The 12,551-nt window shown below is 36.7% G+C and overlaps 1 protein-coding gene across 2 annotated transcripts; it reads right to left on the bottom strand.

The window, feature by feature from the left end:
- Positions 1-9,310: 9,310 nt before the first annotated feature.
- On the bottom strand, positions 9,311-12,208 carry LOC145120947 (uncharacterized). Of its 2 annotated transcripts, XM_079056734.1 has the most exons (6): positions 12,014-12,208; positions 10,875-10,973; positions 10,635-10,751; positions 10,474-10,569; positions 10,074-10,196; positions 9,311-9,908 (listed from the first exon to the last, which is right to left on the bottom strand). In XM_079056734.1, exons 1-6 carry the CDS (start codon positions 12,092-12,094, stop codon positions 9,489-9,491), a joined length of 936 nt encoding a protein of 311 aa, XP_078912860.1. In that variant the 5' UTR covers positions 12,095-12,208; the 3' UTR covers positions 9,311-9,488. The 2 variants fall into 2 exon arrangements, with proteins under 2 accessions (XP_078912860.1, XP_078912859.1); XM_079056733.1 differs by lacking the exon at positions 10,635-10,751 and having other exon boundaries at positions 12,014-12,206.
- Between the last annotated feature and the right edge of the window lie 343 nt (positions 12,209-12,551).

Here is a 12,551-nt window from a genome sequence, read left to right as displayed (position 1 = left end):
GTCGTCGTCAATACAGAAACATAAGCATAAACAGAACTTACATTCATTTACACCAGTGATCTACATCTCTTTTAAATCTCTCAGTTTAAAGTAGCTTCATATCGACACCTGTGATACGAATAATCTGAGTAGGTCAGGTTGGGAAACCTGATGAGTACATAGGGTTTTCAACCCACAATAATATAATTATTATGTTTAATCATCAAACAATTAACCCAATTACCCATCCCCATTATCCTCATTATTCTTAAGGGTCTACCCTAAGAATCATTAATCTTGCATTCGTTCATTCCAAAGTCCATTGCTTCCAGGGTTTGTATAACAAGCACTAAGTCCATAGCTGCCCATGCTCGTTCGTAAAGCACTAAATCCATAGCTGCTGAAGTTCATTTATCGGGAACTAAGTCCATAGCTACCATCGTATATCTAATAGGCACTAAGTCCATAGCTACCATCGTTTATCTAATAGGCACTAAGTCCATAGCTACCATCATTTATCTAATAAGCACTAAGTCCATAGTTGCCGATGTTATCTATTAGGCACTAAGTCCATAGCTGCCAATGTTTACTTATATCATCTTTCATCTCTCATCATTCATCTACCTATGTTTTACCCAACATATTCGTAGATATAAAATACTTATACAACTTAAATCATTAAAAACATGTATAAATTGTTCATCCAGCATAGATATCAAGAACACATATAATTTGCACACATAGCACGCAATTTATATTAAATACTTCATATCTATGTGTAAGATGAAAGTAACTATGCACTCACTTGTTAAAGTGATGATTCCAAACTCGGGTAGCGCTTCGCTTTTAACGATTCTATTTTTCCTTCGACGAAACGTAGCATTATTATCGCTAAGTTTTAGTCTAATCTTTATTGCGACTAATTATTAGTCTAGATTCATCATTAACTCAAAGTCTACTTCATGATCTATCAAGTAAGGAACAACCAGGTAGGATCATATCGGAGGTAGGGTTCGTTTGGTATATGAAGTATACTGTTTGGAAATCCCACTTTAAACACCTCACTAAATCACAGCCTAAACATCATCCCCGTAAGTAGATCAATCAGTATAACGACTTGGAATCATTGATAAATCATGTTTATAGGTTCATAATAACGATAATGAACTTAAACATAAGTTATACTTAAAGTAGGGTAAGCATAACTCACTTACCGGGAGGTTTGCTAGAAACCGGGCTCTGCGGGGGCAGAACTTCTGAGCCGAAATCTCTTCTTCTCGGAGCCTTCCGACGCTCCTGGACTCGCCTTTAGCACTAAGAAGTTGCTAGGGAAGGGGGAAGAGGGTTTGAGGGTAATGGGAGAGAAAGAGTATGAAAGGTGTGAGTTTTGGGGGTGTTCTACACCTCTATTTATAGGTTTTATGGGTCTTCTCACGTTGTGATACTTAGCTCTCACGTCGTGAGCTTTGCGTAGCCACCAAGGCGAAGCCTGGTGCTGACATGTGGCGCAGGTCGCAGGTAAAACAACCAATCTTTAAAAATTCATAACTTTCGCATACGAGCTCCGTTTTCGACGTTCCTTATATCCACGCGTAGGTAATGACAAGATCTACAACTTTCCTTTTGACTCCATCAGCTAGTTCTCGACCAATTTTAAATTTAACAGTATGAGAAGATTACACTGTTAAATGACCGTGTAAAATTCATAACTTCTACATACGGACTCCGTTTTCGTCTGTCTTTTTATCGTTGAACTCCTATTAATGAGATATTTAATTCTCATTTAGGTTGCATTGGCCATAAATTGATCGATCTAAAATTCGAATTTCGGGCTGTGCACTGTTATGCCAAATCTTAGAAAAATCATAACTTCCTCATACGAAGTCAGATTTGGGCGTTCTTTTTATGCACGCTCTCGGTTTAACATATACTACAACTTTCATTTTAGACCTGGAAATTTGAGATACAAATACACGTATCTGTGAGATATACAACACGACACGAATTCATCTTGAAAATTAAGATAAAACATATTTCTCATCGTGTAATCGTATCGTGTCAAATTCATGGCTGACACGTTTTCATGACACGAATACACGAATTGACAGGTCTATTTCCTTTAGATCTCTAAGGATAAAAAGTAATTTATCAAAAATTCACTTTTTACGTTACGCGGGGCCGTGCCGGTTTAGCCGTAAAACTTCGACAGGTCATAACTTCTTCGTTATAACTCAGATTTCGGCGTTCTTTATATGTACGGAACCCTTGTGACATATACTATAACTTCGTTAAGATTATTTATTCTAAATAATCTTCTATTAAAAAGTCATTTTTGACGCTTATTGTCTCTAAATTGACTAGCCCGAATCTGCGGGCGTTACATAATCCATTAAGTCAAAGTCTCCAACCTTTTGATATGAATCAATATGATGTTTAGATGGATAAAGTTTCAAAATTTTACCATAACAAGGTCACAAACTTTCAAGATCTAAACTTTATGCACTAACATGACCAAAAGCTCATAACACCCAAAACTATCTAAATCTAATAAATGCATCATCAAGATTCAAGCTTTTTACCTCTAGAAGAAAGATCAAGGTGAATAAAGTCTGGATCTATAAGCTCCAATGCAACCAACACTTCTCCAATGAGATCCTTCTTCTCCAAGATGCACAAAGAACACTCCAAAGCACTCAAGAAAACATTCTCTTGCTCACAAGGCTCAAACTTGGGTTAGGGTTTCAAGGGAGGGTGTTGGAGAGTTGGAGGTTGAGAATGGAATGGGTTTGGGGGAGTTAAGGAGCTTAAATAGGGATCAAACCACGAAAATAGGGTTTGGGCACTGATCGCGTATGCTCAGCGTACTCCTGGTACGCCCAACGTACTCCAGGTATGCCTAGTACGCCCAACGTACATGTTGAGTACGCCTAGCGTACGTGGCTTAACCCAACCCCGCCCTAACTTCAAACGGTCATAACTTCTTCGTTTCAACTCCGATTTCGAAGATCCTTATATACATGGAAAGGTAATGAGAAGATCTACAATCCTATCAACTCTCCTTTGCCTTAAAATTTTCCAAACTTAAATCCAAAATTCATAAAAGGCCCAAACTATCACTTTACGGTTATACCCTTGGGATCCAAAGCACCAACGGAACTCTCAGATCACCTAATCTACATTACCCACATCCAAAGGGGTCTAAATCTCTCTTTCCTCCAAGCCCCGAAGCCTTATGATAACTGATCTTCGGGTCACGGCCCCGAATTATGAGACGATTCTAAACAAGGTGTTACATCTTCTTCTTCCAAAGGCACCAAAAATCCACCAAAATCACTCCAATGCTCAAAATCTATCCAAATCGGGCTAAGGTTTCAAATTTAGGGTTGGAGGGGATGGAGGTTGAAGATAAGGAGGGTTGGAAATGAGTTAAGGCCTTTAAATAGGATCCAAGACCCTAAATTAGGGTTTGTATCTGAGTCATGTACGCCTAACGTACTCCTGGTACACCTAGCGTACCAGGCTTCCCTCCACGATCAACCCAGCCCTGTACGCCCAACGTACTCAGCTTAACTCAAAACCCTCATAACTTCGAATGGTCATAACTTTCGCATCCCTAATCCATTTTCGGCGTTCTTTATATGCTCAGAAAGGTAATGAGAAACCCTACACTCCTATCAGCTCCCCTTCGTATTAAAACCTTCCGAACTTAAATCCTAAATTCATGAAAGGCCCGAACCACTGCCTTTTACCCTTATACCCTTGGGCTCTAAAACACAAATCCAACTCTTAGATCACATAATCTACATTACCCACATCCAAATGGGTCTAAACCTCTCTTCCCCAAAGCCCGAAGCGTTATAATAATTGATCTTCGGGTCACGGCCCCGAATTATGAAACGAATCGAAACAGGGTGTTACGGCTCTCCCCCACTTAAATTAGATTTCGTCCTCGAAATCACTCCTTGCAACCTACTGTCATAAGACTAAACTTCGGATCAACCAATCCCATAATTGGTTATCCTTCATGGACTAAATTTCGCTATCATTAGACCCTTCTCATTGGCATCCTTAAGGCCCACCATTGCTTCCTAGCAGCTATTAGGTTGTCCAAATTGATCAATGTTCTATCACTAACCAACGTGTCACCTTCCGCAGTTAAATGAAATTCATAAAACTCGGGAGCTGCACTAACTCTACTAAATCTGCGAAGAGGTAAGGCAATGTGTAACGTCTCAATTTTCAACCCAAATTTTTTATTTTTATTTATTTAAATACATCATAGTATAGTTACATTATGCGGAAACATGTTGCAAATGTGTGTATGTATAGTCGAACCTTGCCCTTCACACGAATCCATGAAGCACCTGAAAACAGTTATAATCAACTGGGTAAGCACGAGGCTTAGTGAGTTTCCCAAAATACCATATACCATAATATATACATGCATACAAATAATGGCTCATGATCTGCCAATAGTATGTGTATTTTAGACTTACAACCCAACCATTTCGTCTTCAACACGGGTCTACATGTATTTACAACCTACACGTCATTTTGTCAACACGGGTCTATGTGTACTTACGGCTTACATGGCATTTCGTCAACACGGATCTATGTGTACTTACGACCTTCATTCCATTTCGTCAATACGCGGGCCAATAGGCTCCCGACCTCTTTTCATCCCGCTATCATCTCCTAACTAAATCTAATATCATAACAACTACGCACATAAAGACTGCACTTTAGACTCTACTAGTACAAACACATTTACACTTCCTACTCTACCAGTTTTAAGTACATTTACACTTAAGCACATACATGGACACATATTGTAATACATGATATAATGAGATAACTCACCTGGACAATTACTCAGACGATTGATAGTTATCCGGGTGATCCTACTGGCGATCCAACTAGCGGGTAACGCGTCTAACAAGTATTAACCTATAATACTATAACTTTATTAATCCCTATGAAAATCTGGCAATGAAAGATAGATCTTTCACTAATCCTAATGAATACCGAGAGTTCTATCAAAGAAGGATCAGCCAGACAGGGAAGTTGGGAGGCAGGACCATTTCAGCATATAGCCTTTTCTGAAATCCAACAACCAAGCCAACATGACCATTCTAGACACATCTCCCGTAAGTAGATCAATAAGTATTATAACTAGAATTATTGATAAATCTTCATCTTATTTATACATTCATAACAACAACTATAAATATAAATATAAGTTAAACTTAAGGCGTAGTAAGTGTAGCCTAACTTACAGAGAGTTTCTAACAAAAATCGGGAATCACGCGTCGAATCTTGACCTGAAATCTTTATCTCTCAGATGCTCCAGGGCCTTATTGCGAATACTTCAGAGCGTCGAAAAGTCGGAATCTAGAGGGATAAAGGTTGTCTAGAGAGAGAAACTCGAGTGTGATGGTGTGTGGAATTACGGAGGCTTATGACAATATCTATAGGCGATTTTTGGGGAGATGATAAACGGCTCGTCTTGACCTGAAATCTCTATCTCTCAGATGCTCCAGGGCCTTATTGCGAATACTTCAGAGCGCCGAAAAGTCGGAATCTAGAGGGATAAAGGTTCTCTAGAGAGAGAAACTCGAGTGTGATGGTGTGTGGAATTAAGGAGGCTTATGGCAATATCTATAGCCGATTTTTGGGGAGATGCATCACGTGCTTCTAAAGGCGCGTCGTGCGCTTCTGTGATGTCTCTCCTTTGCCCTGCTGCCACATGTCACAATTCTTGTGGTCCATGCCGTATCTTATAGAAGCGCGCCGTGCAAAACGCATATTTTGTAAATTCTGTAATTTCTTTATATGAGTTCTGTTTTTAACGTTCTTTATATCCATGCGTAGCTATTGATGAGATCTACAACTTTCATTTAGACTCCATCAGCTAATTCTCATTTTATTTTTAAACTTATATTTTTAAAGGACTTAGATTGTTAAAACTCGTATAAAAATCATAACTCTTCCGTACGACATCCGTTCTCGACTGTCTTTATATCGACAAAATTATATATACAAGATCTTCAACTCTCGTTTAGATTGTTTCAGCTAACAATCACCGGATTTCTATTTCGATTTTTGTATCGCACACTGCTGCGTTGAAATTTCTAAAAAATCATAACTTCCTCGTATGAAGTCAGATTTGGACATTCTCTATATGCACACTCTAGTTTTTACGATTACTATGAATTTCGTTAAGACTATTTATCCTAAATAGTCCTCTATCAAAAACATCTATTTACGTAACTGGTTGTTTATACTGTAAGACAAAAATAGGATGTTACATAATGTAATTTAATATTTATGAAATGTTTTATAAAGTCTCATGATCTAAAATATTTTTTAATAAAAAGTAAATATTATTTGATAATAGCTTATGTAAATCCATTACAATATCTCCATTACAATATCTAGATAATTGAATACTATTATGTTTATGTAACTCGAACAATCACAAGATCTATTAATCCCCGATTAGAAGCCTAATTGAATAATTGAAATGAATAATTGAAACTACAAGTCTGGATAATTGAATACTATTATGTTTATGTAACTCGAACAATCACAAGATCTATTAATCCCCAATTGGAAGCCTAATTGAATAATTTAAACTACAAGTCTTTTAATTATTGTGGCTTCATTAGTTTCAATATTGTTTTCATCAAAGTCTAAGTTTTTTAATCACCTCTTTTAATTATTGTGGCTTCATTAGTTTCAATATTGTTTTCATCAAAGTCTAAGTTTTTTAATCACCTAATTGAATAACTAAATCTACAAGTGATCACCTCTTTTAATTATTGAATTTAATCATTTGGTGGTTCATTAGTTTCAACATTGTTTACATCATAGTCTAAGACCGCTCAGAGTGGGCAATGGCACAACGCGTTATTCCGACGTGACGTACCAAAAACGGCGTTATAACGCCTGAAACACCGCGCCCCCCTTGCGTTTTTACGTGTTATGTTACAACGCGTTACTGTGGTAACGCTTGACAACGGCCATTTTCGACGCAAATCCACTTCCAACGTATACATTTTGATTTTTGAACCGTTGTAAAACGGTCAAAATGTAAAATTATAATAATAATTTTTTCAATCTTTTTACCTCTTACACACACACACACACACACACACACACATATATATATATATATATATATATATATATATATATATATATATATATATATATATATACATCACCCTTTATTTTTTATCTATATCAAACCTTTTTAATTTCAAATCTTCAAAAAAATTCTATTTTCCTTACTATGGATCAAAACCCTAACACTCCTCCTCCAAACAAAAATACACCTCCGCCTCTTGGTTTTGCACAATACGAAATGTACGCGAACATCCTCAACACTCAAGACAACTTTTCCAATCCCGCCTCACCCCCACCACAATTCACTACAACCCTTCCACAAAACCTTTTCAACCCATTTGCTACAATGCATCAAAATACCACACAACCACAACCCACCCAACAAACTGCAACCGAGACGCAAGCGGGGGGGGGGGGGGAGCGGAAAAAAACGGCCCAAAAAGGGAGAGCACGAAGGAAAGGGAAAGCGGTTGCGGTGGAGCAATCAGAAGACGAACCTCCAACATGGTGGACCACGGAGGAGGAATACGCATTGGCGGTGGCTTGGTGCGGGACATCAAAAAATTCAACGCAAGGAAACGATATGCGAAGAGTTGCTTTTTGGGAAGCCGTGCTCGGGAAATTTCGTACCATTTTGAATAAAGATGAAAAGTACCGCAATCACGACATGTTGAGTAGCAAATGGACTCAAATAAGCAAGAAGTGCACCAAGTTCGATTCCGCCTACAACAAACTTTCCTCGCACAAGCAAAGTGGTGCGACCGATTTTGACGTTTATATAGTGGCGAGGGAGCAATATCATGTCAAGACCGGTCACGTTTTTTAGCACGAAAAAATTTGGGAGATTGTCAAGGAAGACCCAAAGTGGAATAAAACGGACACATTTACGGAACAACAATCGAAGAGGTCGCGCGGCTCGGGTTCGGTCGATGTTTCGGACGCACGCACGAACATCGACCTCAATGCGGACACGCATGAGATACCGGACGACTTGAACGACCTTGAAGAGATCTCCCCGCCTCGACGACCGATAGGCCGCGACAAAGCGATGCGTGCTCAACGACACGCGGATGAGAAGTAGACGTCAAGAGCAAGCCAAAATGAAACAAAAATTTGACGAGCACAACGAAATCGCACGTAAAAGATATGAGTTGCAACGGGATCATTTTGAGTTCCTGCGTCGTGAAGCCGATGACGATCGTATTGCGAAAGATTTGGCAATTTTTCAAACTAGCGATGAGAATTTGCCACCGAGACGGTTGGAGACACTCCAAAAAATGAAGGCGAAGATTGAGCAGAAATATTTAGACGAAGATTCGTGTTTTTTTTTCGTTGTAATGTTTTTTTTTCGGTCTATGTTTCTTTTTCATTGTAATGTCGTTTTATGTTTTTTTCGTTGTAATGTAGTTTTTAATTAGTATTTATTTTAATTATGTGTTATTTAATTTATATGTTTTTTAAAAATTATTATGACATAAATTAAAAAAATAAAACAAAATAGAAAAATGGAAATTACAAACATTAAAAAAAAATAAATAAATAAAAAATTATAGGTGTTATTACATGTTATTTGTGTTATAACACCAAAAGTATAAATTGGATGATGAGGTGGACATTTTGGGTGTGATAACATGTAATAACATGTTGCCCACACCCAGCAGCCTAAGTTTTTTAATCACTTAAGAACTACTTGTTAACCATAAGTTGTTTGTGTATTCTATTACTTGCCCTAGCTATTTGATGTTTAAGCTTATTTTTGACCAAGTCACCAAGTCAAATAACCAACGACCAGTCACACCCCTCCAATTAACCAACCAATCTTAAGTGAATATGATAAAAAACAAAAGTTTTATTGCGAAGAATACTTTTAATTGCGAAGAATACTTTTAATTGCGAGAGTTTAATTGCAAGCGTTTGTTCTATGTCAGAAAAAAAACTAATTATTGCAATTTCACGGCCTTTAATTCACAAATATGGTGGTCGTTTCTTCAAATTCAGAAAGAGAAATTAAATATGCTCCTAAAATTTCTTCCTACTCATCCTCTTACCTTTGTGAAATGGTGACATGTATCACATTTAATGAAATTAATAATATTTTAATCCACTTGTCACCATTTAACATGGGTAGAAGGATTAACATGGGTATGATGATAGGTAGGAAGAAATTGGAGGAGGATACTTAATTTCTCATTCAGAAAAAGAGTTAGAAGCAATAAAAGGTATCAACATAGTTAAAAGTGAAGGTTCCTTACACATATTACTCCACAAAACAAACCTAAAGAAACAAAAGTACATCGACACTAATTGGTCAGAAACACATAACACCTTAACTTGTGTCCCAATGTTCTTAAGTACTTACCATAATAGAAACATTATTAGCTTTAAATATTAGTTACCTCATTACCACCTTCATTCTTCCTTTCCTCAATTCCAACACTTTGTTCCTCAGCAGTCATGGGTATTTCCGGAACTTCAATCGGTACATCACCATTAACAGTTTTGACCGGTTCCGGGACCAGGGGTATTTCCGTCTTTTCATCATTAGTTGACTTTTCAACATCTGGCTCTTTACCTTTGACTTGTTCGGTATCATCTTCTACACCATCAGCATCACCACCTTCATTTTTCTCTTTTTCTGGTTGCTCCTCAGACTGTGGTTGGACAGTTTCACTTGTTTTGAGCCTTTTTGATGCACGAGAAGGTGGAGTGGATGTTGACTTGTTTGACTTTTTTGTCTCGTTGCTTCTCTTTGTTGACTTTTTATTTGCACTTTGTGTCTTGGTTGGTGTATTGGCTAATTTCTGTCCATCAACCACACAACAGTAACTTTTAAAGAAACCGATTTTTCAGGTTTGGTTTAAGCTTTAGACAAAAAAGGACCAAACTGTAAAAATGGTATCCATATAAAAAAAGTAATTTGAACTACTATAATTTTTTTTTAAAAAATTTCAAAGTAGAGGACTTACCATCATAATATCACTCTTTTTCCTTGGTTTCATTGCACATTTCTCTATGTCTCCAGTTTCCAGATAGCGTAAAGCATCCAATTTGGACATAAAGGCGTAGTCACTTGAAGGGTCTAGGTAGTACTGCATAGATAGATACACTCTCCATAAGACTTTTTATATAATTAAAAAAAAAAAAAACAATTTCTTTAATCATTAAGCATTAAATATGATAACAAACATAAATCCATACATGGAAATCACCATGGCCCCACTTTTTATACAGGACAAGACAAGATAAGACTGAATAGTACAACACATAACATAACAGGTTGTACTGTGTTTGACTTGCAGTGGACTGGGCCACTGGGACTGAGACTGATGTTGATGGGACAGGAAAGGAAGGTGGAAATGTGCTTACCGGATCCTTTCTTGTGGTGCGGCCTTTGGCACTCCTAACTACGACTTCTTTTATCCAACCTGGGGGCAACCCATCCACTTGAGTCCCCGAGACAGCCTACACATTATATCATATTATTTTTTATTTAAAAAAAAAAAAAAGGGAGATGAAACAAAACAAACATTCTTCTCATTGCTCTTCTCGCTGGTTTCTTGCTTCTTTTCAGAGATGTCTTCTGCTGCCACATCAGCAGCTTCAGACTTCTCGGGAATAACTGTTTCTGAAGAGGATTTATCTCCCTTAAAAAGAAGCAACACACATATGAATAAATTATAGCTTCAAGAGTTATACATTATTATATCATTATAATTAGAAATTTCAAGAAATAGAGTTAGAAGGAAGAACAGAAATAAGAAAATTACTGTTTTCTCAGTGGCTTTGCTGCTGTTGATGGTGTTAAGATAGTCAGAAACCTCCAGCATTGAGTGAAACTCGCGTCCAGTTTCAGGATCAATGTAACACTACAGATCATAATATTTCAGAAAGAATTCAAGAAAAATAAAAGGGGAACTAACAATAGATGATATTATAGGTTAAAACACTTTCAGAAATAGATTGGCATCATTGGGTTACTCTAAAGTTCAAAAATTTCCTTTAAATCTTTTCGGAGTCCAATTTTTTTGGGACATGTACTACGGTTATATATTTACAGGTATTAGATGCAGGCTTTGGTGTTGTTCATTTGCGAATATTTCTTTTGGCCTTTTCAATAGCAGATAGCAATATCAACTTCTCTTCTACTAAATTCCATATATTCCAACAGTTATTTATCTTGAAAAGTTTGTCTATAAGGCGTTTTCATGGTTTTTAATATTCTTGGTTTATAGTTTTAAGTTTTAGCAGTAAGTTATCAGTTTTGTTCATTAATCAGGATTCCTATCAAGGTTCCATGCATGTTCAGGTGCTTTGTCTACTAGCTCTGTTATAGAAAGGATACTTTGATACTTGAGGTCAAATGGACAACGTTTCAACTTCAAATTGGTATGAATTTTCAAATCTCTAGACCAAAATTCAAATACATTAACAAATACTACATAATATTAACATATTCTCCTTAAGTTCACACCAGAATAATTATAAATTATTGGCTTTGAATGTCATACAAGGTAGTTTTCAACTTACAAAATTATATGTTAACCTGAATACTTCCAAAAATATGCCAGCTACATTCCACATAAATTTCACAATTAGATGCAAGAATTACAAGGTATGACATCAAAATTGAAGTGTATTCTCTCCAGAAATATAATAATCTTATGTTTGATACGGAAAATCTACAAAGACACATGAAATCTCAACTCGCAATACTCTCACTAACTCAACAGCATCAAGCTACTTTCATAATTCTACTCGCAATCACATGCAGCTACTTTGCTCTCCGCATTTGCGCAATTAAAGCGAACATGTAATCAGAGCACACAAAATATATGAAACCGAAGATTGGACAAAGGAAACCCTAATTCCAACTCCGGAAAAATCGAAGACTGGTAAGAACAATTACCTCACGTTTCTCTTCCTCTGAACCTTTGACTTCTATGGTCCAGCTGGAAGGAAGCCCCTCCGGGCGCTCAATTGAGCTCATTTCGCAGGAGTTTTGTGGCGTTTCCGACTGTTGACGGTGGTTTGTGTTGCTAATTTTACAGTGAAATCGAAAGGTGAATGAATTTAGATCGGGAAAGTCGGTAGAAAAATTGTGCGTTGATCCAAATCCAAGGGGTGTTTGAATTCAGGGGTATTTATGTAATTACACTACGCAAGGTTGTTAAGTAATTTAATGATTACTTTAAACTTTGAGACATTATAGTGACCGTAGGATGACTAAAAATTTTAAAGTAAATAAATTGCTTTTTTTTTTAAATTATGAAAACAACTGTTATATCCAAAAATTTGTTGCGGATAAAATTTTAACATTATTTCGTATTAATTTTATGCTTTGACAATTCAAATAAAAAATATTTTTCATGAATATATTCAACATTTGAGAAAAAAAAATACATTTTGGTATCCGAAAATTTTCTTCATGTTACATCCTAAATGCT

Source organism: Lactuca virosa, chromosome 6 (genome assembly GCF_052849685.1).
Source record: "Lactuca virosa cultivar CGN04683 chromosome 6, Lactuca_virosa_CGN04683_v6, whole genome shotgun sequence".
Classification (NCBI taxonomy): Eukaryota; Viridiplantae; Streptophyta; class Magnoliopsida; order Asterales; family Asteraceae; genus Lactuca; species Lactuca virosa.
The sequence above is the reverse complement of the archived record's forward strand: the minus strand, read 5'-3'. Positions and strand labels throughout refer to the sequence as shown.

Coding starts and splice junctions, on each gene's coding strand:
- LOC145120947 (XM_079056734.1), bottom strand. CDS start 12,094: ATGAGCTCAATTGAGCGCCCGGAGGGGCTTCCTTCCAGCTGGACCATA. Junction 10,974..12,013: donor CAGAGGAAGAGAAACGTGAG/GTAATTGTTCTT, acceptor TATGATCTGTAG/TGTTACATTGATCCTGAAAC. Junction 10,570..10,634: donor AGAAGAGCAATGAGAAGAAT/GTTTGTTTTGTT, acceptor TATAATGTGTAG/GCTGTCTCGGGGACTCAAGT.